The sequence below is a fragment of the Pseudopodoces humilis genome, chromosome 13, assembly GCF_049639895.1.
Source record: "Pseudopodoces humilis isolate 2021_Gansu_Grassland_sample_001 chromosome 13, ASM4963989v1, whole genome shotgun sequence".
Taxonomy (NCBI): Eukaryota; Metazoa; Chordata; class Aves; order Passeriformes; family Paridae; genus Pseudopodoces; species Pseudopodoces humilis.
In genome coordinates, this window is record NC_142212.1 from 11,852,544 (window position 1) to 11,878,620 (window position 26,077).

General features: G+C 42.9%; 1 protein-coding gene across 1 annotated transcript in view; it reads left to right on the top strand.

Moving 5' to 3' along the window:
* Positions 1-26,077, top strand: part of SETD5 (SET domain containing 5) — a 65,551-nt gene that overhangs the window by 9,611 nt on the left and 29,863 nt on the right. The window contains exons 2-8 of the mRNA XM_005522052.3: positions 16,338-16,512; positions 20,280-20,385; positions 21,253-21,461; positions 21,782-21,840; positions 22,248-22,435; positions 23,481-23,519; positions 25,039-25,281. Of these exons, the coding sequence (XP_005522109.2) occupies positions 16,442-16,512; positions 20,280-20,385; positions 21,253-21,461; positions 21,782-21,840; positions 22,248-22,435; positions 23,481-23,519; positions 25,039-25,281 (915 nt within the window). The 5' untranslated portion in view covers positions 16,338-16,441. The remainder of the gene's footprint in view (positions 1-16,337; positions 16,513-20,279; positions 20,386-21,252; positions 21,462-21,781; positions 21,841-22,247; positions 22,436-23,480; positions 23,520-25,038; positions 25,282-26,077) is intronic.

Here is a 26,077-nt window from a genome sequence, read left to right on the forward strand (position 1 = left end):
AGCTTGAAACTGGTCAGCAGAAATTTGTTGAATCACATGTTGAACGAAGATCTCGGGGAGAATGAAATGGGATGTCCAAATGTTGATATAAGTTCTGTGGTTTTTGCAGAACTGTATGAAAGTGTAACCAGGATCCTCTCAATGAAATCCTCTGCTTGAAAAATCCTTTTCTTGTTGTTGATTTTTTTTTTTTTGTTTGTTTTTTGTTTTTTTAAGCAGTGTCACACAGCAGAGATGAATAGGGAGCAGGCTGTTCTTGTAAGCAAAGTTTGTAGCTTTCTGTTGCTCTTCCAGTGTCAGAGTTTAGGCGTCATTCCTTTTTCTGAGTAATAGTGAAGCAGTCTGTTCCCATGAGAGTCACTGGGCTGGGGCAATACTTGAAAGGAATTCTAAAATTTTTGGTTTTACATGAAGAGAAGGTTGTGAAGGAGGAAAAAAGTGGCATTGACACATATTTTAAAAATGATGGAAACTTTTTACTGAACTTGTTGAGAGATGGTTGATATTGAAATGGTAGATGAGTTTAAAATGTAGAAATTAATCTTGAACAATGGGACTTTCTATGGAATTCTATTAGTATTGAAAAGGTATAATTCAGCGAAGGTTAAAATCTCTGCAGTTACACTGATCATCACTGATTTTTGGAATCTGCCGCTTCTCTCCCAGGATGCATGTGTGGGTCCTTACTTTTACTGACCAGGAATGAAACGTGTGAAATGGCCAGTGACTGAAATTCTTTTCAGGTGCTTTTTTCCCCCTGAAAGTTCAAGATGAAATGCTGGCAGGATGATGTGTCCCCACTCCTGTTCTGCTTAGAACTAGATATAGCCCTGGCTTTCATGTCTAGAAATACTGTATGTGATGTCTCAGGAGTGGTATTTTGATTTTACTGATAAGAACATTAGGCACAAAAAAGGAGTTGGCTCACATAGGGTATCTTATAGGCAGTGTGGAGGTACAGCATGTTTGGTTTGGGGGTTTTTTTTGGTTTCTGGTCTAGTAGTGCAAATTGCAGTTTTAGGTGGCTCTCTCACCCATGCCAGTCATCACCTCTGCCTGCATGTCCATGTTCTGTAGTGTGGTGTTCCTTCTCTAAGTATCTTCAGTTTCTTTCAGTAAAGCTGTCAGTGGTTTTAATACTGCTGTTCGTAGGTGTGGTGGGGAGTGCATTACACAGTGCCTACAGGTGAAAACATCTGTATGAGCTGATGATGGGGAAGCATGGTAGTATGAGTTCCCTGCCTGTTTTCACTAGCTTTGTAATGCTCCAAGGTAGTTTGGGTTCTGAACAATGCTGCTACTGATTTGTAGCCACAGGACTGATAAGCTATGTAAAGGGGCCTTCAGAGTACTTTGGCAAATTGTGTTTGAATGTTTAGTGTGCACAGAATCTATCTGTGTTATTCAGGAAGATAATTCCTCTCTGTGCTGTTTTCCTTCTGTGTTGAGATCATTCTCCTATCCAACTGTTACCCAGCTGAGGTCTCGATAGGTCTCAGTTTTTCCATAATGACAAAATCAAATTAGCCCTATGATGAGTGGTGCATGTGAAATTCCTTTTGGTTAAAGCACATTGCCCTGAATATTTTCTGGGTTTTTTTTTTTTGTTTTGTTTTGTTTTCTTGCAAGGATTCAGCATCTTGTGTTTGAAAGAGAAAGGAGAAAAGATGCAGATGAGGAAATGCTGTTGTTTAAGGTACAGGGAGGAACGCATAGCTTGTTTCTAGAACATAATCTGTCCAGCTGTGACTTAGTCATCTTCAGTCTTATATAAAATGCGTCCGATCTAAATAGTTGAGCATCTCCCTCCTGAATGCGGCAAATCTTTTATGCTTATGTGAAGATGTGAAGCTGTAACAGGCGCAAGCCATCATCTTAGGAGTACCTTCATACTTGTGAACCTGCAGCATCCATCATACTGTCAAGCCTCATTTACTCATGTGATGGGATTTTTTTTATTTTATTCTGTTCCACGTTTTTTTTCCAGCTTAAAGAGATTCCTTGCTGTTGGCAGAGAATACAGCTCTAATAATTCCAGACAGGAGAGTAGAGAACGTAACGTGAGAACAAGGGTGACTCTCTTGAATCAGACTGAAGGTTTTGTTCATCTCTGACAGGGCCAAAAATTGATGTTTGAGGAAAACGTAAGATGAGGAGATCACAGGATCTTGGCTAATGTCTCTAATTTCAGTGTAGTAGTTCATGCTGTTACCTTATATGCAGCCCTGTTCTTAGTCACTTGGATTTCGCATAGCTGTTCTTCAAGGAAATGGGGATAACTTGACTGTTATGAAATGCTTTTATACGGATAAATGTATTTCCACACAAGTCCTTTGTTTATATAATTACGGAGGTTTTGGAGGGGTGGGGGAGATTTTTCTTACTGACAAGCAGGAACTTGTAAGCTTTGTAGGAACTGGCATGTGTGAGTTGAGAGATATTCTGTGCTAGTTAAAGGATGATGGACAGCCTTGTTTAGGTAGTCAAGGAAACTGATGTTGTAAGTGTGTTGTTAAATAAATGTATTGATAAAGAGAGGAGCTGATAAATCTTATGACTGTGGACATGAAAGATGACATTTAAAATTCTGGCAATAAATTTCCCATTAATACACATTTCATGAAACTGGGGAAGCTGGCATCTTCAGTCAGATATATATGCAGGGGAAGGTCTCCTTAGGAGTGGTACTTGGAGCTGAGCTTCACTTGGGTAGTTGGAAACATTCTTCAAAGGCTTCTGAGATAGTATTTGATGTAGTTTTAGTTCTAAAAAAAAAGTTCTACAGGTTTTTTTCATAGATATATGATACTTCTTCACTGTGAAGGCTTAATGGCTTGGGTTGATGCTGCTTGGGGACCTCAGGGCTGCAGTGCATTGCATGAGTTTTATGGTAAATCTAAATACTGTTTTTCAGGCCATGCTTGACAAGCATGGCCTAGCTCTCATGTAAGCTTCAATGCCAAGTGTAAAAATGACTAGGTGAGATTTTCCAGTCTTTGTTAGGTGGAAAGTCAGATCATCAGAAAGTTATTTTTTGCCTTAAAATACATACTTATGCAAAGATTTAGTGGCCCTGGAGAAGAAATGAGCAGTGCCCCGAGCAACTGATCTAAGTTGGCCCCTGCTTTGGGGAGAGGGAGACAGTGTTTCAGTCAGTTTAACCTTCAGTGGTCCCTTCAAATCTGGATTATTCAGTGGCTGAGTGCAAGTTAGACTGGGTGTAGGAGGTGTGGGAGGACATGCCTGTTTTAGGTGGAGAGGGCAAAAGATAGGAAGAAGAAGGCTGTACTCTGATACTGGAAGTGTTTGTGCTAGAGAAATTGCATTAATAGTGGAGACCTGAAATATCTGAGACTGGAAATTGGCAAGGACACACCTAGCTTTATAGATTTTAAAATCAGATTTTAAATCACTGTTCTTTAGATTCTTTTTGTCTGATTAGCATAAAATATTTGGAGATTCTTGATCACTAGGGAGGTGCTGGTGGGATAGTAAAGTATTTTTAGGGATCTCTGAATTGTGCCACCACATTTCAACAAAAGATGTGAATCCATCCAGTTTCAAGGTGATGCATTCGTTAGCAAAACTGCAGACCCACCTATAAATTGTGAAACAGCATTTTGGAAAGCAGTAGCTCAAGGGGCTTTAAGGTCTTTACAGCTTGTTGCCTCTACATTGTACTTGGGCCATTATTTTATTTAAAAAGGGTTAATGTGATTCTTGGGTATATTGAGGAGGAGAAAAAAAAAGTGGGGGAAAGGAATGTGAAGCAAAATAAGTAATCTTATAAACACAGCAGTGTTGAGACTGATACTGGAATTGAATTTTGGTTTCCATGCTTCAAGAAGAATGCCAGTGTATTTGGAGAGAATTCAAAGGACAGCTGCAGAAATGATCCAGGGACTGGAAAATAAGCCTCATGATGTGATGTTTAAAGGAGCTCAACTTACTCAGCTTATTGAAAAGACAATTGAGAGAGGACTTGATCTTTCTGTAAAAGGACTTGTGAGATTTGCTGACAAAGGCATAGCAATATCAGCTGAGGTTAGACAAATTCAATTTTGAATACAGTTTCTTAGCAATGATAGTAATTAAACACTGGATTTGTTTACAGGCAAGGGGAAAGGAGAAAACATTCATTTTAGTCTTTTACGAAAAGCCCAGCTTATTTTTGAAGAAAATATATTGTGATTTATTTTTTTTAAATTATGATAATACTCATTTCATGACACTGGAGTTTAAGAATCTTAGAAGATTTTGTGCCATGATCAGTTGGTGCAAGTTCAGGTACATGAACTTGAAGTCACAGCCAAGATCATGAAATTAAGATGAATTTAGTAGAGAAATAGTTAAGCTGGTGCTAGAATACTGCCTTGCATAACACACATAAGATGTGAAGGGAGCTCTGAAATTTAATGCTTTGTGGTGTGCATCATTGGAACGCAGCTCTTTCCCATACTGTGTTGCTTCAGATGTTTAAGATATGGTTAAGGCTTTCTGAAAGCCCCTACAGAGAAGCCCTGATGTAACTGTGTACTCTCACTGTATTCAGATGAGCATTCCTGCATTCTGGTTGACCGCAGCAGAAGTCTGTAAATATTTTTCATCCTTTTTTAGAAACAGTATGAAAAGAAATTCACAATGGCAATATGATTATAATTCCTCTGAGAGTGAGCACAGACTCTCCTGGTAGGTTTCATTCTTAAATGAATGTAGGATATTCTCTAGCTCTCAAGTTAACTGGCCTTGTTCAGAAAGCTTATTAGTGTTTGAAATAAATAATTGTTAGAAGTGGTGTTCTAATGGCACTTGTTTGCTGGTTTTCATGCCATCCAAATGAGAGTACTTTAGCAATTCTACTTGTCCATCACTTTGTAAATTCACCTGGGAAACTGAGTGACTCAGTTTGGTAATGGCTCCAGATCATGCTTCTACTTTTTATTTGCAGTTGTGCATTCCACCACTCCCTTGATGACTGCCAAGTTTCTATATTTCCATAGATTACCTTGTTCCAGATGCCTTTGCAGACATGCAGAGCTCTTAAATTCCCTTCTGGTAGCTCTTAAAATCTACTGCTTTGTGCAGGTGGAGCTCTCCCAGTTGGTTCTGCCTGAATGCATGCTCATCCTTGCCTATGCAGAGGAGAACGTTGAGCTACCTGGGCTGCTCTTTTCTCCTGTGTGGCTGCATTCCTGCCTCTCCTCTCTTCCTCCTTCAGGTCCAGCCAGGGAGGAGCCCCATTGCTATCACCTCTGCAGCTGTGCAGTAAGAAAATGCTTCTATGTCCTATGGAAGAAAAGGCAGCTGAACATTTTCTATCACTTTGTCACATAAAATGTCCTGTTTCTGAGGTGGGAGAGAAGTTGTCTGGCAGCTGGAAGTTTCCTTGCTTAGGGCTAGAGGGATAGCAAACTGCAGGAACGTGTTGGGGCACTACACAGCACAAAGCAAAGACCTCCAGCTTTGAGATCAAGTGCAGCAACCCCTGCTACTCACCTTGTCCAGACAGCCCTGTCTGCCTTAACCTGCAGGAGCGGCTCACAGGAAGTGCTGCACACAAAAGAGGTTATGAGGGCTTAGTTTAGGAGTAGAGAAATCTCTCTCTTCCTTGCCTTCCCTCTCAGCTGTGTCATTTTCCCCCCCTTCCACAGCATCACGAGGCTTTTGGAAAGGACCTGCTGGAGGAGGGCTGTCAGTCTGTTCAGCCTGAGCAACGTCTTGTATTTTGACCTCTTTTGTTTCATCATGTGGTGGTAGATACATGTGCTTAGTTGCATTTATGATAATATGAAAAATATCCTGAATGTATTACTATGTTCATAATTCAACATTCAAAAAAGATGGAGGTAGCAAATAGCATTACAAAGATGTGTTACAGAACCACTCACTCAGCATTGCTTTCGTGTGAGCTCTACGTGAGCACTCTTGGCCAACTGTTTGATGTCAGTGTTCCTGTGTTACCACCCACAAGCAGTTAAGGTGGTTGATGATGTGCTGTGCTCTTCTCAAAGGGAGAAATTACTAATTTATGTCCAAGTCATCAGAAATAAATCAGGTTTAAGTGATTTTTGTCTTTTCAGTCACTGGTTGCAGGTGTTATACTGCTAATTTCTGGTCATCTGCATTTACTTTGAAAATGTGTTCAACTGGATTATCTGCTTTTTATCTTGTTAATAAAAAAATGGGCTATTCAAAGAAGTGATTGTGGCTCTCAGCACTGTCTTGTCAAGCTTTGCATTTCTTGCCAGCAATTAGGAAGTAGATATTTGGGAGTTTCCCAAATTAAGCATAGCACCTAAGAGAATAAGCATTACACCTTTTTCTCTGTGATTTTAAGAGCAAGTCTGTGACTACATTGTTGTACAAAAAACTTAACAAAATAACTTACAAAAATTTATATTCCTTAAATCTGGTTGGGCCAAAATATTGTTGGCTGCTGTCTTATTCTGTAAATCTGACTACTGGGTGAACACTTACTGTACATGGAGGATCCAACATGCAGATCTGGGGCACGCTGAGTCAGTAGTTACCTGCATTTTGGGATCAGTGCCTATCTTACCAGTGCCAAAATACTGTATGTGAGATGCAGTTCATTCAGGAAAGTGAAACACGGTAAACAAATTCCCTGGACATTGTTCAGCATCACAGAGTGGTTGGAAGCCCCGGAAGGGGAGCTAAAGGGTTTTAGCTGATGCTGCCTTTGGGCCTCATGGTTCCTCTGCACCACTGTCCTGCTGACTCAGTCTGCTCTTTAACTGTACTGGGAAAAGCACATCTGCCAGAAATATGTGAATTTGCTAGGGGTCCCAGAACCATCTTACATGACCAAGACTGCAGCTGGGCACCAGGTCCTGAGCAAGTGCTACAGTTCGTGATGTCTCCTAGAAAGATACCCCTAAGAAGGGGATGTGGTGGGACAGTGCACCGGACTGAGCCTTGAAACCTACCAGCATGGAAATATTGACAAAATCCTGTAAAATTCACTGGATTTTAATGCATAACAGTGATTATGTAGCTCAGTAATCGATCTGACTCTTGCCATGTGCGGCATGGGTTGCAGGTGTTTTTTGTCACCTGGTTTCTCACTCGAGGCACATCAGACAGACCAGTGTTTGTGGAACGCAGCACCAGAGTATTACACAAGCCAGGAGCAACTTCCTTACAATGCAGAGAAAAATGTATTTGCATGATCTCAGCCCGGGTGCAAGGCTTCAAAACTTGCCAGTCACAAACCACAAAGGCCAGGTTGGAGCTGGAATGGCACTCGCTGATGGTTTGGGCTGGGGGGGAAGGGTCAAAACGAGTCCTGTAATGGAAAGCAGGGCTGAACCTTCGCGTGGGAGCTGCGGCTCCATAATTGCCACACTGTGTGATGTTGCCATGGCTGCCCGGGCAGTCCCTGCGCGGTTTCCTGATGTGTGAGAGCAGGCCGAGGCTGCCGGCGAGCGCAGAGCTGCCCTACGTGTTTGGGGAGCTCAGGCGTGCGCTGGCAAGCCGCGCTGATGGGAGGATCCCCGTGTGGGAGATGGGAGCCTTTGAGCTCAGTCTCTTCCCCATCTCTTCCCTCCCAACAGATCAGAGAACGAGCTGTGATTTTTCCAGGACTTCAAAACACCTTCTCTGGTTTTTTTTTCCTTTATTTTTACTTCCTTCTCTCCATTGTAAAGTCTTTCATTCTGCCTTAAGCCAGGGTCGTGTTCGGACCAGGTTGCAGTGTGAAATAGAGAGTCCTGGGGGCACGAAGGAAGGCCTGGGGGGGCTTGCCGGGCCTGGGGGGCTCTGGCATGTTTTGATCCGAGAGCTTTTGGCTGCCTTGCCATCTGCATAGCCTGTGAATAGTTTTCTCTGGCACAGACCTTGTTCCTTAGTGTTGCATCATCTCTGGGAGAAAGGCCAGGTCCGGAGCCCCAGCACAAAGGCTTTCTGAAGCCGATGAAGCTTGTTCTGTGTGCGGAGCGTCTCTCTCCTTCCTGTCGTCCTTTCCATGGGATTCCTGAAGCGGCCTCCGTCCGAGAGCCCCCTCGTCAACAGCTGCTTTTTCTCTGCCGCTTCCTGCACACCTGGCTGATGCAACGTCTGCCTTGGAAGCGCTGCTGGAGTCTGCTCTGAAGCTGGGTTGTTTGCCCCGGCGGGGAGTGGCCGGGCAGCCAGCCCTATCACGTGGGGGCCTTAAATAGATGTATAAAGGACGTACAGCGAGACCTCGAGGCACAGGCAGAGAGTATTTAGTGGGATTATGCAGAAATCTTTTTTCCGATACTAGGACTGGAGGTTGCAGTCCTACTCCTGGCAACTTGTTAGTGGTTAGCCTTCTGCTGGTTGTAAGTTTGGGATACTGCTCTGTGCCAGTAAATTCTGCTGATTCCCCTTCTATATTCAGCGACTTCCCGTGACTCTGGACTGTCTGAATTCTCATGGGAATTGTAATTCTCTGGCTTTGGATTTGATCCTAGTTATTGCCCTTTATTGCCGAGTTTCCCTCTGACCTTGCATGTGGTACAGGCTTTTCTTCCTGAAATACCTTCAAAATGCAATTTCAAGGTCTAAAGGTTTTTTTTCTCTTTGTGAGGGGGTTGTCTGACAAGCTTTTAAATTTAAGATTTGTCTACTTAGGAAAGTTTAATAGTTGCATGGATAAAACCGTTCATGTGAATACTATGGCATTCACAAGCAACAAAATTTAGAACAAGGAAACTCTTTGGTCTGCTAAGATTGAACCAATGTTATTTACATTATTTAAATTAATCTTGAGTCTTACTTGGTCCATAGCCATTCTCTGGTGCAGGCAGCTCTCTTAAAACTTGGAAGCTTAGGGATATATATGGGCAAGGTGTAGTGGACTAAGCAGTGGTATTTCCAATATTGCTGTTCCTAGTTATCAGCCCCATTGCAGAAATGTATTGCCCCTAGAACAGTGTCTAAAAGAGAATATGTATTTTACCTGTTTCTGCTTTTAGTCCAGTTTTCTTGGCATCAACTGCAATTGATGAGACATGGCAGTGTTTCCTTCCTGCCACCTGTTTTGGCAAAGACTTAGAGGAGACAGTCGCAGCAGTAACATCAGCTGCCACAGCTGGATTCACTGGAGGTTGGTTGTCAAACTCTTAATCTCAGAGTATCTGTTCTGAACCTTTTTGTTTGAATTTTTGTGACATACAGACATTTGACTGTTTTCCTTCATCTCATGGGAAAAGAGAGCAGCAACCTCACAGTATAGGACCAGCATAGCAGTTAGGATATGTCCCCTGCACTGCAGAATAGTTTTGCCCCATGACTGTTACAAAATCAAAAGTTTGCGGAACTGGAAGAGAAAAGGGATATTTTTCTTTTTCCTGTTCCATGTACTTTAGTAATTTTTGTATCTTCAACTGTGGTGCCTTATGTGTAAACCTTTTTTCCTCTTGTATTACTATATATTTTCCAGACAATAGTAGAGAAGAGTATTTGCAAAAATAAAATATAATAAATATAATAAAATATATGAAATTTAAAAATGTAATTTTAAATGCTTCATTGTTAGAAGAATTTGCTACCTTCATCATTGGAATGCTGTGAGATAGAGCCACTATAAAGCAACATTTTTAGCAGAGAAAGGGGTTTTTTTTGAGTCTATGGGATTTTTCTGAATTTCTCTGCTATTTCTGTTATTATTTTAATTTTATTTTGATGATTGCAGGTTTTTATAGTGTTGTGATGTTTTCTTGAAGATTTCCTCTGTTTATGACCCTTAAACTTACGTGGAGTTTAATATTGGTTGTGACCTTCTTGATTGGCATAGTCCTTTTTGCATTACATTATTGTCATTCCTTTAAAACATCGTCTGTGTCACCTGCTCAGCACCATGCAAATGCTGCCAGGTCCCTTCTCATCAGCGTGGAGTGCAGGCAAAGTTCCCTGGCGTGTGTCTGCCACCTCCACATAAACATACCTCAGAATAATTTGGTCTGCCATGGATCACTGCTACTCTGTAATTTGCTTCTGCTTTCTAATACAGTATTTTTATGGAATTACCTTTATGTATGACTCTTCAACCAATTTAAAATCAATAGAAATTAAACTTTCCAGTAAGATTCTGTGATGCAAATTGGATGTTTTAAGAAAGTCCAAACAAACCCTTGTCTGACATCTTCACCTCTGGAGCATATTGAACTGTCAAGGATGTGACTGAATTGTCTATAAGAAGGTGTTTCTGGAGGCAAAGTCTTACCTGCCCTTTTATAATCTCTTATTAAATTTCTCTTCTATTTTTTATCATAGTATCTGCCATCTTTAGTGATTTCAAAAGAAAAGTGGGATTTTGTTTTGGTTTGTATAATGTCTTGACTGCCGAAGCAGCAGCAAAGTTTTGAGGTTATTCTTTTTGCTTTTCAAAGTAATTTCTGCAGTCTTGGGTCAGTTGCTGAGAGTACTTCGCCATGGATTTTGTAATTTCTCAGCTTGATGGTTTAATTTCTCTCAGTTGCTCTCTGATCATTTGTAGTCCCTTAAGGTGTAGTTCACAGAGTAAATTTAACTAAAATTGATGTTTTTTTTCATGAGATAAAATGATGTATTCCTGTGGATGGATATGGTGAAAATTGCCTTAAAATGGCTTAAACCTAGTTTAGGTTTTTTTATTAAATATACTAACTTTCCATCTGTTTCCAAATTTTATCAAAATTAGTTTAACTTGCTTATACCTCAGTTTTAATAGTGGCTTACATAGCTTTCACTAAACAGCTTGATCGTGCTGATGTTAGCTAAGTAGCTGTATTCATAAACATCTGTTGTGGTAGTTCGTGGTGCTTTCATAAAACACTTCAAGAATAATGGGAATTGTTAATATGATTTCATATATTGTATGGAACAACCTGACTGATGCATAGGCCCATTGATACCAAAAGTATTTTAAATCACCCATATCCTAAAAGCAATAGTCTTGCTATTCCCTGATCTTCGACTCCAGCTCTTGTCAGTGCGGTGAGCAGGAACAGGTCTCACTGGGTTGTTGCTTTTTGACATTTTACAATTTTAATATGCTGCTATTCTTGTTCTAAGAGCTTGTTGGTATTTTGTCAAGGTTCTCTAGATCCCAGAGAGCAAAATGAACTCTGAACCAAATGTGTACATACAAGCATTTCTTTTTGCATATGGTTGCATACATATAAACCAGGGGACAGTTTTGAGAAAGGCCTAAGACAGATAAATCTTTAACCTTTGTGCTATACTTTGTCAATAATTTGGTTATCATGGTATGCATAGCTAGTAATGAATACCAGTGTTGCCTGTTACTTTGATCCTTTCTGTTGTAGACCAGGACTAAGTTCTTCCAGGCCCTGTGGGATAGAATTGCTGTCTAGCTTTGTCAGCCCACTGGCAGATGATACATGGATCTAATGATAATAGTGAATACTTGTATCAATATTTCATTCTTTAAAACTGGCTCAGTTGTTGCCTTGCTGCTTAGTGAACACAGCTTGTTTTCAGAGCAGAGCTAAGCATTTGTATTGGTAGATTGAGGTACAATTAAAGTATGTTTAGCAATCTATTTCACAGTAAGTTGGAGCTAATGATATAAGGATTTCTCTGCTCTGCCCCTGTGCCTGTTTAGATGTCCTTATAGAACAACATGTCTGAAATTCAGGAAATTTGATGCAATTTTTGGACCTAACTGTTAAACACAGAAAACCTTGATCTGATTCTGTTTGCTCTAAAGGTGCTTTCCCTTCTTTGAGGATCTGACCTTGACATGAGGTCTGTCTATGTACAGGCAGTGCTTGATTGGACTCAGGTGGACTGTGCTCATATTTGAGTGGCACTGGTTGATGAGAGGACTTTTTTAGCATAATGTAATGGAAGCTGTTCCTGTTTACATTAGATGTCCTATAGATTTTGGTTATTCTGAAATGTCCAGGGGGAAAGATGAATGAAGATCTGAAATGCTAACACTTGTTACACTGCTCCACATAGTGAGTGATTTGCCACTGGTGCAGATGACAGTGTAAGTATGAACTCATCAAAACTTGCTGTCTCTGTACCAAATGAGGCTGGTGGAGAGGATGCCAAAGAAGGCTGCACGGCAGAGCTGCTATTACCAGTTTTCCACCAGCTCTGGACTGGCCTGTGGCAGTATGAGCTGCAGAAGGAAAAAAGTGCATTGAATTTGCTATGAGTGGTAATGGCGTGGGAGCTTAAAGATGTGCAACTCATTATACATGGAGCCGATCCTCTGTAGGTGACTTAGAGGCCCATTGCTGAGCATGGAGAAGATGATGGTGGTTATTGTTCAGACAGTAGTAATTCTGTGTTGTCAGAAGTCTGGAATCTGTTTCCAGTTAGGGACTTCAGTAACTGGAGTTGTTGGGAAGTGTGGGGAGAGGTAAAGGAAGCTCTTACCTGTCCTTCACTATCTGTGAACAAGAAGTGGTCATCATCAGTGCACGTGGAGGTGATTTCCCTGTTCTCCCTGCTCTGGCTCACATGTTGAAGTTTTGCATAATCAGAAAAAGCTTTTGTCAGTTTGTCCATGATATGTTTGTACCAGTGTTACCTTTTTATCTTTCGTGGCCATGCATGAGATACTGGATGCACAATGGTAAAGTATTTCAGGCTCTCTGTGGACACAGGCTTACAGATGTGCACTGACCCTGCAGAAGAACAGGATGAATCTTGGTCCTCCCCCATTTGCTTTGCCCTTGAATCTGTGACTGTGGGAGGGTGCAAGCGACATGTTCTGTCCCCCCTGAGATTGTACAGCATCACCTGAACAGCACCAAAGGGTGATGGAGTCTGAATTTAGGCAGTACATGCAATCAGTCAGTGAGACTGTGCCCAGGGTTTTTTGTCTGCCAGTGAACCAGTGAATTTTTCATGACGTTCACAAATACTTTGTAGAGTCTGTCACCAAGTGTCGCACACCATGGGTGCCCAGAGGTGTCTGTATGACTGGGACACAAATGAAAACAGGAACAACCACATCTTGAAGGAGGAAGCTCTGGTGAGCTCTTCGATTCACCATGCTTGATTGGCCCTGTTAGTACAGACTTTTAACACCACAAGTAATAAAGAGAGTTTCCAGCAGTAAATTTTCTGCATCTGCTTTATTTGTACATGGATGGCACTGGCTGTGGAAGTGAGCCAATGCAGCGCTGCAGCTGTTGCATCCTAAACAGAGTTCCAAAAATTAAATTCACTGTTACAGCAGCAGGTGTTGATTAACCTTTGCTTGGCCAGCTTAGATTTATTACAGTCCTTTCTGTCAATACAGGATGTTACCTGAAACAACTGTATAGCATATATTCACAGTGTAGCCAAGGCAGCCACTCACAATGGGTCAGTCCCTTGGCGTGTGACCCGTGCTGAGTGAGAACTGGGGATCCCAGCTGGGGTGGCTGTGTGGGTGGATGCTCATCTGGGCTGTTCTGATGATGTTGGGGAAGACCAGATATCTTTATAGTGGTATGACTGGTTAAGGAGGCTGGTGTGTAGGTGCCAAATGTGGGGGAAAAATTATCTTTAAATGCTGCATTTCCAAAACCAGCTAAATATTGTCTACCTGTTAGGCCATCAAAATTCCCATTTCCATTTGATTTCAAGAAGCATTGTGTTGTGAGACAGATTTGTGCTGTGGTCTAAAGCTCATTGGATTAAGAGTTTGAATTTTAGAAAAACTTCTTCCAGTGACAGCAGAGAGAACTGGGAGTGACTTCTATTTTTTTTCCTGTACAGCAGTATTTTTGGGGGTAGAGGTAGGAAGGACCTTGGGGATTGAATATACAGGAAATTGGCCAGTTTGGTAGGTGAACACTTAGATCTCAACCCCAGCATTTTCTGTCAGGCTGATGTTTTGCATGTTAGCGGGCCAAATTTTGTGGAGTCCAGACTGTAATGTAGCCTGAAGGTGATGTGGTCTTGGACAGCACTTGAAATTGGTCTCAGCAATTCACTTTGAATTGTCACGTTGTCAGAATTGAAAGTACACATAAAATAGTAGCACCAAACAGTAAAATCTGAGCATGGGAGATAGTTGGGCAAGTATTGCTGGGTCAACACAAAAGTGAACTGGAATTTGCCTTGTTTAACCTTTCAGTTTGCTATTTCATGTTTCTCCAGTAATCTCCTTCTTAAAAGTGGGAGTTATCAGACCATATCAGTGCAGCAGCATTTGTACAATGCTGACAGAAAGAGGGTTTCCTATGAGAAGTGGGTGAAAACTTGTCCCAGTTACTCCTGGACTCACCAGGTATCCTGTGTGTCTCTAGTCCAGAAGCTTGCACCTGAAATCCTCCAGTTCTGCTGAGTCACAGGCAGGCGGGAGGCTGGAATTTGTCCTGATGAAATGTCGGGCTGCTGCCAGTTGGGTATGGTCATTGGCAAAGGCATGAGATCGATAGAGGGAAAAACATCTAAACAAGTATTTAGAAAGATTACTGGGTGTGGGGAGAGGATGAGTATTCCATATCCCTTAAAGGGAAGGGTGCTTCAGACACTGAGAAACTTGTCGTATTTATTTTAACCTTGTCCTAGAGTTTGACTAACTCGGTGGAAGCAGGGATTGATGTCTGTAGCTTTTAGCTGTAGTTTAGGAGCAGTTTGTCTCATCTTGTGTCAGTGTGTCAGTGTAGAAATCACAGCTCTTGTTATAAGCATGACAAAGGGTAAGTGAGACACTTCTGGAAGGTCCTTTTATTTTCTTCTTTTTTTTTTATTTTTTTTTTTTATTTTTTTCCCCATTAGACACACTCAAGGACACTGGGCTGTCTTGGGTTGGAACTGCGTGTGAGCTTAGTCCTGCCTGTTTCCTTTTTCATCTCCCACCTCCCCGTGAGACCATTGCTTTGGGGCATAACAGGGAATTGCCACAAACCTCTTAGAAATCTTTATGTGCTACTTCTGTAATTCACTGTATGCCTGTCATACTGTCTGAAAGATTTTCCATAGGGATGTATGCTGAAGTAGGAAAGTATTTCCTTGTTCCAAGAGAAGTGGCCTGCCTTTTAAGACAGGAAAAGGCAATATAGCATGTAGCATTTAAACTTTCTGACTCTCACTCTTCATTTGCCCTTATAGTGAGCATGTATTTTTGTCTTTCTGGGGTTTTTGTGTATTAAACAATGGCTGGACTTTGGTGTCCAAAGGCAGTTCCCTGTGAGAAATTCACTACCCACAGGAAAACTTGGCTCACGGCCTCTCTAGCCCAGGAGGGTTTGCTGGCAGAGTCCCGAGATGCCGGGGAGCATGTGACAGCAGGCTGGCTTGTCTGCGCTGCCGGAGCCAGGGAAAGGCAGTGGAAAGTATTCAAGGCTGCCCTTAAAGTTTAACGTGCAGAGAGGGTGGTTGTCACCATTTTTCTTTGGTTTTGGAGCTACCTTTGCTGCGTGCAGAAATGCAGCTTCTCTCTGTGTTGGGGGGGGGGGGGGGGTTTCTCTCAAGCTGCGTAGAATAATAGCTCCTTTATGCTCATCTGTGTTATTGAGGTTATTTACATAACGAGGAGCTGATCCCGTTTCACCTCCGGCCGCCATCCGACCCTAGGAAGTCCGCGTTTATGGGCGATTTCTCGCGGCCGTAGCAAAGCGCTGTGGTCAGCAGGGGAGGTGGAGGCCGGGCTTCCCCGGCTCGGCCGGCGGCTGCGCCCCGCTGCCTCCCTGACTCACCCCGGCTCCCCGCGCACAGCGGCGCTTTCCCCGCTCCAGCCGCCCGACGTGGCTCTGCCGTGGGGAGCTGTCAGGGACTGTCGAGGCCCGCTGTGTCAGGGCTCACTGAGGCACCGGTGCGGAGTCCAGGAGGGGCCTCGTGGCCCAGGGGAGCCATCGGTGGTGTGGGAACAGCTGCTCTGCCGCTCACACTCACCTGTGCTGTAGACCTAGTATATGCACATACAAACTGATGGCTGGGGAGAGGTCTCAGCTCGGCCCACCCTGGCACTGTCTCGTTGTCCACAGAGATGGAATTTTGCCTACAGCTTGTTTAGGGAAATAGTTAGGATATGCTGGTGGAGGGCTGTGGGTGATAGTTGACAGCTGCTGCTTATATGCAGAAGGAGCTAATAGATTACTTATCTGATAATTAGTCCTAAGTTTACTTGGGGGAGGGGGGAACTATCGTTATCAGCTTTAAGGCAAAGCAGCTCATTGCATGTCACTCCAACACTGTAAAAAAAACCCCAATGTCCCCACCAAACTACTACCATGTACCTCTTCCCTGGCCCTACGTATGAAAATGAAGTAAAAATCATGTGGCATGTCACTGATGGAAATCTATTTCTGCTTTTCTTTTCTGTGAAAGCCTTCTTTAGAGGCATACAGGGAGACCTCATCCCATAACAGAGATGCAATGCTTTGTTTCTACCCTGGTAGGTTTCCCCATGTCCGTGACGTGTTGGCCGAGGCTCTGCGGCTCCTCTCCGCCCTCGGAGCGGCCAGTCGCTGCCCTCTGGACTCCGTGATCCCCGACGGGCGTCATGAGCATTGCAATCCCTCTGGGAGTCACCACACCAGATACGTCCTACTCCGACATGGCTGCAGGATCGGAGTGAGTGTTACCCCACGGATGAGGAGAAAGGAGAACGGGAGGGTGCCAGAGGGCTGACCTGGAGTCGGGCTGTAGGATTGGTGCCAGTGCTTTCTCCACTTGGGAGAAAGGGGCTGCTGGTCCACTGGCTGTATGAGAGATGGGTGTTAACAAATGCAGTGTTATGGAAATTGGTATGTTTGACAGAGGATATGGGGTAAAGGAGAATTCCAACAGTATGAGGCACTCAGCCATGGGTTTTGTATCAGCTTGACTAGTAAATCTATATTCAAGTGCAGACAGTCGTGCGTTTGCTGTACCCAGGTTTGACGTTGGCATGGTAAAAGCCAGCTCCTTTTCCAGGAGCTGTAATGTGAGGGATCAGTGTGCTGAACCTTCCTGTCAGTAGAGCCTATCAGCTCAGACTTGGTACCAGTCCTGTATTGACTGATTTGTGGACACGTTTGGAGTTTGACAGGGATGTGAGACAGCATCAGCCTGGGAAGGCACCTTTATTTTGTTTCTGCTCCTGAGCAGAATCCAAGGAGCATCCTTTGGAGTCCCCACCACAGGACCATTGCAGGGCTCTCACTGCAGCCATATCTCTGAAGCCTTTTGGAGGGGACTTACATTTCTTTTAAAAGACTCTGCTTCTGCAGAGTCAGGAGAATTTCAAAATCAGGAAATACTGCATTGTGATCTCTTCTTAAGACCCTTGTTAGAATGGTGTCAGCTAGGATGAGAGAGAGTGTGATTTTGTCAGGGACAAGAGTGAGGGCTGAAGTTTATTTTTGTGTGCTTCTACCTCCTGCTTACCTGCATCCTTCCTTGAAACATGGGCTGTAGTATCTCTTTACAAAAATCTACAAAGGACGTTTTCGAGATAGGTTTTTCCCGTGTATTATTTAAAGGTACCTACTGTGCAAATACTTGCACGTCAGCCGGATCAGTGTAGAACAGAAATTGCTCCAGACTCTATTAATTTTGATCTGTAAGAGCAGTGGGCTAAGGTATGAATCATTGTTTTTCCCCTTCCATCTCACCCTGATTTTACTATGCATAGAGTTTGACTGCACAGTCGTACTCTCTGCAAGACTGCTAATGCTCTTTTTTGTCTGTCTTGGCACTGACCCCATTCTAGCCATTCTTCCTCGTGATGCTTCATTCCATCCTAAAGCCCACATTTTTACATGTTGTTTTTAAATGGGGAATCAGAATTTAGTAAGTCACTCATCTGCACTGGTTACATGATCCTTCACGTTTCAAGATACAACATTTAGTATTGCTTGTCACCCTGCTTCTCCCACAGCAGCACTTTGAAGACTCAACATGCAGGAATTTAAAACTGTTTATGACAGGAGAAAGATTGCTAAATAGTTTGCTTATGTACTTTGCTTTCAAAGCTGAGCATGGGAGGGCGAAGATGCAGATGTATCTGCGCATGTGTCCCTTGTAGCATTTAAGTATCAAAAAGACTGACTGTAAACTTTCAGCAAAGCATTTTCTTTCTCCCTTGTAAGAAATTTGTAGGTCCAACTTGAGGCTAGGCTGGAGTGCTTTGAAAAAAGGTGTTTGAAGATTTCTGAATTGGTTTCTCTGCCTGTTTTCTGAAAATCGGGAATGCCTGGAGTTTATTCTCCAGGCTTTGCATCGATGCACTGTTACTGCTGAAGTGTCCTTCATGGGTCTGTTCAAAGTTAAGGCTGTCTTTCACTTTGCCTTTGAAACTCTCTGGTTTGATGCATAAAGTCTGGGGTACCTGACTTTGTACCTCTTACAAGGAACTGATTCCAAGATGTGCATCACGAAGACAGTGGGGAAAGTAAAAGGAAAACTAGCTGATCCTCTTTACAGGCTGAGCTTTAGCATCTTCCCTGGCCTCTGATACAGAGAGGAGGTGAAAATGGTGTAGGGTGTTGCTGTTCATCTCAGGGTGACATGGAGGTTGCAGAGTAGTTTTGCTGTGTTAGTCTGACTGCATATTGGAAGGTGTCGAAGCTCCCTGGTGTGCTGCTGCTGAGGAAGCATGGGCCCCAGCATTGTTGCCCCTGGACACCGTTGCATCAACAATCCTGAAGTTTTACTGCTAATGCTTACAGCAACATTGCTGGTATTCCAGTCTGCCTGTGGCTAGGAATGTGGGTGACTTGGACATATCTGCTGCTTAGACTGTTTAGGCTCTTTTTCTTCTAATATTGAAATATTTCTGAAAGTATTATTAAAACTGAATGGTTTTGACACTGTACCAATCTGAAAGTCCTAAAGGATTGTTGCAAAGGCTGGATTATGTGGCAAGCTCTACATATACTTCTTTATTAAGAAGCATATCCTTTGAGAGAAATCATCTGTAGCTCCTGCTTCTGACAGTTTAGCTGGCTGTAGTCATATTGAAAACCAACTGAATCTGTCGTGTCGTGCACCTAAATCCTGAGCTACAGAAGTGTTGTTTGCATAGATGTAACGTCTTCTACTTTCTGCAGTTCTTTGTACAATAAATTATTGCTCCTTTATGTTGCAAAGACAGATCCACCTTACTCCAGAATAAGCCAGAAGCTCAGAGGTTGGTGCCTTGGAGAATAGATGAGGCTGAGTGGCAGGGTGGGGCAAACTTCAGTGCAGCAGAGATTTCAAGAGCTAATAGGAAGTCCAAAGGGCAAGGGGTTACTCTTCTTGGGTGCCTAAGCACTGCCTCACGCGTGATTGCTGGCCATTGTTTGATGGTGCCTGATTCACGCTGACCATGTAGGACCCACTGAGAATCGTGTGAGATCTCACCAGAGCAGCAGAGGTCCAAGGTAAAGTTTTCTTTTTCTGTATTTTTCTTCCCTGCTTGCTCAGCTCCACACTGTAATTTTGATGAAGATTTCATCTGCAGACATGATTCAGTAATACTCTGCTGTATTCTGATAGAGTCCCTACTTCTGATCTGTGTAGAGGTTATCTGACTTGTGACTTCTACTTGTAACAGAGGACAGCGTGTTTCCATGCTGGTGTTCTGTCTGTAGCCTCATTATCTAATATCCCCTGCATTGAATTGCAGCCGTCCCTTCCCTGAGTAGGGTTTCTGCAGCTTTCTGCTGAGGATATACCTTCGATTTTTAGCAGTTTTTTTTCACCACCCTGTGGTGGAAGAGTGTATTGTACTTCAGCAGCAGATTTCCTGTTCTGCTCATTGCAGGCTGCTGTATAGAAAGCACAGGATGAATTTGATCTATCTGTGGCCGTTGTCTGTCCAGGTCATGGATTTTGTTGTCTCTTTGTAAGAGGAATCTCCAATTCCTGGTAGTTGCTGTCAGAATAGTTGCAATTTTCATGCAGGCTTTATCACAGGATGTTGGGCTCAGTAACAGTTGGTATCTGAGGGACAGAGAAACAAGCGCAGGTGCAGGAAAGCTGCTTAGCTGCAGTTGAAATAAGCTGTTGCAGAGATAAAATGGCAGTGTTCAGTGGCTTTGAGATTAGGCTAGCTGGATTCAGATGTGAATGCCGAACTAGACCAGATTTCCTCAGCAATAAGGAAACTGAACTTCTTACATGCTAATTACCTTTTTAACTTCCCAGACTGAGACCTAGTTTAATGAGCTATATAGGGTGGCCCTTACTCTGAAAGCAGGTTCATCCTGTACAGCTTCTGCACACATGATGCTTGGTGAAACGCATGACACCACCTCGATCTCATGAAGTTTCTTCATTTTGAGCTCATGTGTTCAATAGAAAAGAGCAGTGAAATACTGGCACTAAAAAAATGATGTTGTATTGATGGGTTTTACTTCTGGCCCTTTCTGCAGCCCAGAGTCTGTGGAAGCTAGTCCAGCTGTCAGTGAGAAGAATGTGTACTCCAGCCACGGCTATGGGGCCACCCAGAAACACAGCTATCGCGGGCTGCCTTACGCAGTGAGTACTCTCTCTGCAGTGAATCAGCTCTTTACTGTCTACTTTTACTCTTTTCTCCTTGTTCCATAGTTCTTTGCCTATTAAGCCACAGGAGTTTTGGCTTGTTTATTAGGGAACACTAAGTTAGAGCTGAGTTTTGCCATACATTTTTCATTTCTGTGTTTATTGTTTGTGAAGTCTTGCATACTCTATTGCAAGCTTTATTAGTGTTCTAGGCAATAGATTTTTAACTGAATGAAGTATATGAATGAAGTATGAATATATATGAATATATAGTATTTTCCTGGTGGTAATTTTATGCCCCATTTAGTTTATTGTGCACTATTTATACTTGTTTCAACTGTGCAGATTTTCACAGTGGTAACATAAAACAACAACAATCAAGGATCAGTCAGGAAGAGTGGGAGCATGGCTTGAAGCTGTGGGATGAACAGGGTGTCACAGAATCATTGAGGTTGGAAGGGGCCTCTTGAGATCACATAATCCAACCTCCCTGTTCAAGCTGACTCTGCTTGAGCAGGTTGCTCAAGACCATGTCCAGCTGAGTTTTGGATATCTCAACAGACAGAAACTCTACATCTCAGGGCAGCTGGTTCCACTGTTTAACCACTTATGTCATCTCGGATTATTAGCAGTTATGTTGAAATAGCCTGGTTGTTTTCATGTGTTTTGAGTTTAATTTATTGGTGCTGAAGGAAGTAATTTACATGTTTCAGAGCTATTACTGTACCTTCTTGGTAGGTTGAGGAATTCAGGCTATTGTTTTACACCAGTTAAATATTAACCTGGGAACTGTGGATATGGGACTTCAGTTTCTAGGCATCATATCTTCACATTAAAAGTAGTACTGCAAATACTCATTTTCAGGATCATAATTATGGAGCCCCTCCTCCTCCAACACCGCCAGCCTCTCCTCCTGTCCAGACCATTATACCTCGTGCAGAACTGAATGGCTTGCACTCTCCTGATGAGAACTCTGGGGATAGTGAAAGCTCCTCAGAAGGGGAATCAATTCCTGCTTGGTGCCACTGCAGTGTCTCCCAAGATGGTTTCCTCCTCAAGTGTGAAAAGTGCAGGTAAGCTGTGTTGCAGTGCAGATCTGGGCTGCTCCTTGTGTTGACTGCTCATACCAAACCGTGTCACCTTTGGGCTGCGGGACAGACTTCCTTTTGATAACTGGAGCATTCTTTCCAGTGCTTTACCCAGTATTGACCCTCCTCCTTTGCGTTGTCAGCCTGACAAGTGTTGGTGGCACCAGGAGTGGAGATGAGGATGTTAAATCGATGTTCTTATCATCCTGGGCCCCACTGAGGGCACGCATCTTGTGACATCCTGTTGAATTTCAAGTGACTTTACTCCTACAAACCAGCTTCAATTGTGCATTCTCCTTTGGCAGAGGAATGAGCAGGGGGAAGGTGATCAGACTCCGCCGCCGGAAGCAGGACAACGTGTCAGGTGAGTTTGAGGTTATAATTCTGATAATGGTGACTTTTATTTTCTTTCTTCAAGACCTTTGTCTTTTGGATGTTGTAATTATCTAACTGTGATCAGTGCCAGCTAATGTTCTTTGCCTCCCAACCACTGGGATTTTCTCCTCTCCTTACGCTTCACCTCAGTTAGCTCTAGGGAAAAGCAGATTATCTTGTGAAGAGAAAAGGAGAATTTTCATCAGTGCCATTCTTTGACATATCAGAAGTTTGGAACACCTGTTCCCAGTTTGGGTGGGAAAACAGAGGTGGTAATAGTTCTCTCAGGGAAGATCTATGCAGGGGCAGCAAGTTGTCTTGATGAAAATGGACATAAGGATAAGCTGTGCTCTCAGAGGTGAGAAGCTGTTGCTCATGAAGCACTTGTCTCTCTAGGCGGGGACAGCAGTGCCACTGAGAGCTGGGATGAAGAACTCTCTCCCTCCACAGTGCTGTACACGGCCACGCAGCACACACCGACCAGCATCACGCTGACCGTCAACCGCGTCCGCAGGAGCAAACCCAAGAAGAGGAAGAGGAGTACGGAAAAGGCTCGTGCTGCTCCAAAGGCCAAAAAGATCAAGGTATGGGGAGCGAGACAAGGGTGCTGCAGTTCCTACCAAATGCTGTGCAGAGTGTTGTTAGGAGCAGGTTGACAAGCTGGTAGTAGACAAGAAATTTTTGTCCTGTCAAGAATTGCTCTTTCGGGTGTAATAATGGGACGCCTTGTATTTGTGACCTGCTCGAGTACGTGGCTGTTGGTTTAAAAATTACCTTGCTGGAGCTCCACCCTTGTTTCCCAATGCTGTCCATTCATGCTCAGCGCTTGGACTCAATTGCATATTTTTTCCTTTTGCTGTATTAGGCTTTGAGGAAATAGCTTTTGGGGTCTGGCTGTTTCTGGAAAAGGGTCAGTCTGTGAATGGAATGAAAAATGAAGGGAGCATGGTATTTTTTAGCAGGCTTTGTTGAGGTATTTGGGCTGCAGAGCTTATTGGCACTGTTCTTCAGAGACAGAGATAGTGCCTGTGTGGAAAACTATGTAGGTAGTGATGAACATTTGTTGAGGGATGATTTTACTGTCTTGTTTGTGAGGGTTTGGAGACTGAAATGATTTTGAATTGCTTATATTGGGGTGCAAGTGTGTGAGCAACTGCTTCCTTCCCATCATCTGCCAGCTTTACCATGATTTTCCACAGGTTAGGTTTCTCTTGAAGTTCTTCTGGTAGGCACTGGTTAAATAAAATGCTGGGGGCAGGAGCTACATGAGGTCTGGAGGGGTTATTTTTTTGCTGAGAACCACCTTGATTCTGTAGCTGGACCTTTCTTGTATCAAAGCAAGTGGGGTTAGTTGGGACAGTTTTGGTTTTGATCCTGGCATTTTTACCAAGTGTGAGGCAGGCTTTTTTAGTTCAGAAATCCTGGCCATCAAGCTTTTCAGCAGTTTCCACTGGATTTGCATTGCAGTCTCTTTCTATTCTGGTCCGTTGTTTCTTGTGTATAGGTTTTCCTGTAATTCTTGCCATCTCTTATTAAGGATTGGAGTAAGATTTAGTGTGGTTCTGGGATCCTAATTCTTAGGAAATTTATAATACTTTGTTTTTCTCTCTCTCCTCGTCTGGGGGACAGGCTTTTCGAGAGGGCTCACGAAAGTCTCTGAGGATGAAGGTGAGTAGAAATGACAACCTTCTTGTGATGGTGGTGGGGTTTTTTTCTGCTTTATTTTGTTCCTCTTTTGTTTTGCCTGGGGTATTTCTGATTGTGGGGCCAGCCTTGTTATAAACCTTACAGTGCACCACAAGGAGGCCTATTCAAAAGGGTATCACAGGAATTGCCCCTTGAACCTTCCATTTGCTTCTGATAGCTTCCAGTCAGATAATGCAATCCAGTTCCAAGAGATGATTGATTCATGGCACTTGGGAGTGGGGTGTTTGATGTAAGGGATGTAGAACTGGTTGTGGCTGCTCTTCTGTGAGGGCAGTTATTTTTTGATTGCATCAAAGCTATTTCAAGCTTGGACATCAAAGTAGTTCACAAGTTTAATATTGTGAGTCCCTTGTAGTGCTGCCTTGTTTCCACATCCTCTTACTAGGGATGAATGGGACAGTATATTTATCTCTGACTTCCTGCAGTAGTGAGAGGTGTGGCCATTGAATAGGAAGGTTATTTGACAGAAAAAGTAGACTTGAACTGTGAGCTGAATTTGTTTCTGGACACGCAAGAAGTTAAACCTTAAGGTTTGCTCAGTTCCACTGCGGCTGGCAGTGGCTTTTAGCAGGTGGCTCAGAGGAAAGAGGACAATCCTGTGGTGTCCCTATGCACCTTAGTATGCAAGTGACTTGAGAGGGTAAAAATGCATGAAAACTCTTACTGTATTTAATACATATGATTAAAATAATGATTGCTCTTCACTTGTCCTTGTTACTAAGACCTCAGTGTCATATGTGTCTCAGTGCTGTATGAAGCCAGTTGAGTTACTGAGCTCTGGAGTATTTGTGGAACTACTTCAATTACTGCCAAGTAAAGAATGAAGCTTAAGTATTTTTCTTTCTACCAGCTTCTGTTTTCCCCTCCTTTAAAAGACAGTCTAAACGGATTACCTGATTTTGCCCTCTCTTCTTTGCTCTGCTTAGGACTTGCAGTTTTAACCCTCTAGGTATTAGCTTATGCTCTACATTCCGTTTCTTGAAACTCTGGTGACCATTTAGCTAGAAGGCTCAGGACTATTTTCGGATCAGTCAGTGCAAAGATTTGAGATGCAGTCAGCATCATCGAGCACTGTGTTAGCCGTGAGTGGGTTGACTGTAGGACAAGCCTACATGAAGTTTATTTGCCTTTGTGTGTTCTGTGCCTTAGCTTTTTTAATGTACTTAATTATTTTTCCAAAGTGGCTTAATTTTTTTTTTTTTTCTGGCCATGTGCTAGCCTAATTTTATTTTATGTAGTAGTGCCAAGTACCAACTTTCAAGAGGTCTTAGTTCTGCACAGAAATCTCAGTAGATTTCTAAGTGACACTGTTGTACCGTGTTCTGGAGGGTGCAGATGCTGAAAAATGGGTCCTCATAACCAGCACTTACATAGCTTGGAACAGATTTGCCTTTTTTTGTAGCTTATTCATGTGCTTGGAGCACTGTGGATAGGTTTTCCTGCTGTGTATTATCCATTCATTCTTTGCTGTTTGGTGCAGAATTCCCCTTCTGAAGCACATGCCTTGGATGAAAACACAGCTGAAGGGTGGGAGAATCGGATACGCCTCTGGACGGACCAGTACGAGGAAGCCTTCACGAACCAGTACAGTGCTGATGTGCAGAACTTGCTGGAGCGTCATCTAAACTCAAATAAAGACTATGTGGGAAAAACTGCTATGCTGGACACAATCAATAAAACGGAGTTGGCCTGCAATAATACTGTTATTGGGTCCCAGATGCAGGTAAGAACAGGCAGGACAGAGGTGGAGTAGGGCATGGGTGAGCAGTATTGTAGCTCAGACCAGCAGGCATAGGTTTGATACACAGTGAATCAGAAATTATGTCAGTACAGAGAGAGATTCACAAATATTTGCATTAGACCAAATCAGTGTTGCTAAGTTTGGGATATTTTGCACATTTCTTTGATGTGGTTAACAGGTATTTTACCATAAATACTTCGGTCACTGAACAGCCTGAGGCAAACCAGATCTGTCACTTGCTGGAGATAGGAAATTTCCTGCTTTCCACCTGAGTTTTCCAGTCTACTTTATTTATTTTTTTTTATTTCTTGACTCATGTTATGTGGAAGGCTATTTAAAAGAACAATTTCAGTATTTTGGATTATTTGGACTCTTGCAACTTCCAAATACTGCACAACTACAACTGATTTTAGGAAACTGATCTCTCCCTAACTTTCTAGCAGTGTTGGTGTTTTGCCATCTTTATGGAGTGCATGTAAACAAGCAGAAACAGGAAAACAATGTGTTTGTGTGGTGTATGTCCTCCCCATTTCACACTCCTCTTAGCTGTGGTTTCATCTTACCTGTGCTTTACTGAATGGAGCACAGCACTCCTACAAAATTCAGGCTTTTCTGGGCCTTCCTTGTTCAGGAGAATGGAGATAGTTGCATCCAAAAGTGTGGGTTCCAAAAGAGAAGTGAGGCACTTCTTCTGTGTAAAGGGAGCAAAGTCAGAAACCTGAATATCAGGTATATGTTTGTGCTTGAATCATTCTTGTTTATATCAGCTGACTCACTC